Genomic DNA, 2123 nt, shown 5'->3' on the forward strand with positions numbered 1-2123 from the left:
GACTGTATTACTCAATTTTATCAAACCTCAACAAGACACAGAATAAGGACTATTTTACTCAGTTTTATCAAACCTCATCAAGACACAGAATAAGGACTATGCTACTCACCTTTATCAAAGTTCTTCAAGAATTAAAATAAGGACTGTATTACTCAATTTTATCAAACCTCAACAAGACACAGAATAAGGACTATTTTACTCAGTTTTATCAAACCTCATCAAAACACAGAATAAGGACTATGTTACTCACTTTTATCAAAGTTCATCATAAATCAAAAGAAGGAATATGTTATTCAATTCTATCACCAAGATTCATAATACAGACAATATTACTCAGTTTTATTCAAAATCATATATTTCAATCTCCCAGTAGTCTAGACAGGATGGTCTACTCTAAGCTTATTTTCTAGTTTTTAAACCTTTGCTGCAAGCTTTCTTGCTGAAGCTTGCTGTGAGCTGAGTCTCCTCATGAAATAGTCCAAGACTTCACATGTCGGTTGAGGATCCTCTCCAGCATCATGTAACAGCATCTGTAGATGTACCAGCAGCTGCTCCTGCTTTCGTTTTTTCTTAGAGAAAAATTATCATTGTAAGTTTAATTTTCTTATGCTAGGAGGAAATTACAACTACTAAAGATCAAGATGATATTATTGTAGCTATAAAAGTTACCTTTATAATAACTGAAGAAATCTTCTGCTATCATCAAAAATGCATAACACAAACAAAAAAAAGAAACTGATCATATGAAAATGATCAGTAATAATACATAACATCTGTTTTCCATTCCATAAGGTTGTTTAGAAATAATCAAAACAATCTTAATTCATACAGTAGGTATTATAATTGAAAAATCTAAAACTTCTTTTAGTACACTTTATTCAAAGTTGCACTCTATAGTCTTTCAATATTATAATTTATTTCCCTGCAAATAACACCACAATGGTTTTTATAAAAATCAGTTTCTGCAAGCAACTACTCTACAGCTGATGCATGAAACCAAAACTAAGATCTGTTAAAGAAAAACACCAGTTCCTTCTAGTGTGGATTATGCAACATTAGCTGATACAACAACAGATTTACAAACTGATTTTTACCTGCCATTTTTATGTGTGTCTATCACAAAATGATTTCATTTAAACAGCTTTCTCTTGGTAATGACTAACTTTTTTTCTACAAATCCAATCAGAATTAGCTGGTGAGTACAGAGATGAGAAAATCATCCACTGATTGTTCATCTGACAATACTTTCTTGTTCAAAGACCTGAATTCAAATTACAGTTTAAAACATTTGAGAGTTATTTATCTTATCAGGATTTATTTAAAACTTGTTTGCACTATATCGACAAATGTATTGGGTCAAGAAATGGCAATTAAAAATGGTCTCATTTCAACTGAAATTGCTATAGTGTACTGCTATTATTAAAGAATAGTTTAAAAAGACCAGCAGCTGTCACAGGGGGCTCTTGGATCTACAGTTTTGAAACAGAAAAGCAACCTTACACTCATACGAAGAAAACCAGCAACCTTACATTCATCAATAAAATAGTTAACCTACACTTGTCAGAAGAAGGAAAAGCAGACTTAAACTCACCAGAAAAAGAATTGCAAACCTACACCCATCCAAAGAGAAACATAAACCCTTAATGCATCAGAAGAGAAACAGCAATCTTACACTCATAAAAACAACAAGCCTAAACTAATTGGAAAAACAGCAACCTTACACTTATCAGAAGAATAGCAGCAACCTCACACTCATCAGAAAAAAAAACAGCAACCTTACACTCAAGAAAACAACAAGCCTAAACTCATTGGAAAAACAGCAACCTTACACTTAACAGAAGAATAGCAGCAACCTCACACTCATTAGAAAAAACAGCAACCTTACACTCAAGAAAACAACAAGCCTAAACTCATTGGAAAGACAGCAACCTTACACTCATTAGAAGAATAACAGCAACCTCACACTATCATTAGAAGGAAAACAGCAGCCTCACACTCATCAGAAGAATAACAGCAACCTCACACATATTAGAAGGAAAACAGCAACCTTACACATATTAGAAGGAAAACAGCAACCTTACACATATTAGAAGGAAAACAGCAACCTTACACATATTAGAAGG

The 2123-nt window shown here is 32.9% G+C and overlaps 1 protein-coding gene across 1 annotated transcript in view; it reads right to left on the bottom strand.

Annotated features, from left to right (window-relative positions):
- Positions 1 to 569, bottom strand: part of LOC106472393 (integrator complex subunit 1-like) — a gene marked incomplete at its 5' end in the record, with an annotated part of 45851 nt that extends 45282 nt beyond the window's left edge. Inside the window, one exon of the mRNA XM_013933036.2 lies at positions 420 to 569. Coding sequence (XP_013788490.1) covers positions 420 to 569 — 150 coding nt within the window. The remainder of the gene's footprint in view (positions 1 to 419) is intronic.
- Between the last annotated feature and the right edge of the window lie 1554 nt (positions 570 to 2123).

Source organism: Limulus polyphemus, unplaced genomic scaffold, assembly GCF_000517525.1.
Source record: "Limulus polyphemus unplaced genomic scaffold, Limulus_polyphemus-2.1.2 Scaffold5294, whole genome shotgun sequence".
NCBI lineage: Eukaryota > Metazoa > Arthropoda > Merostomata > Xiphosura > Limulidae > Limulus > Limulus polyphemus.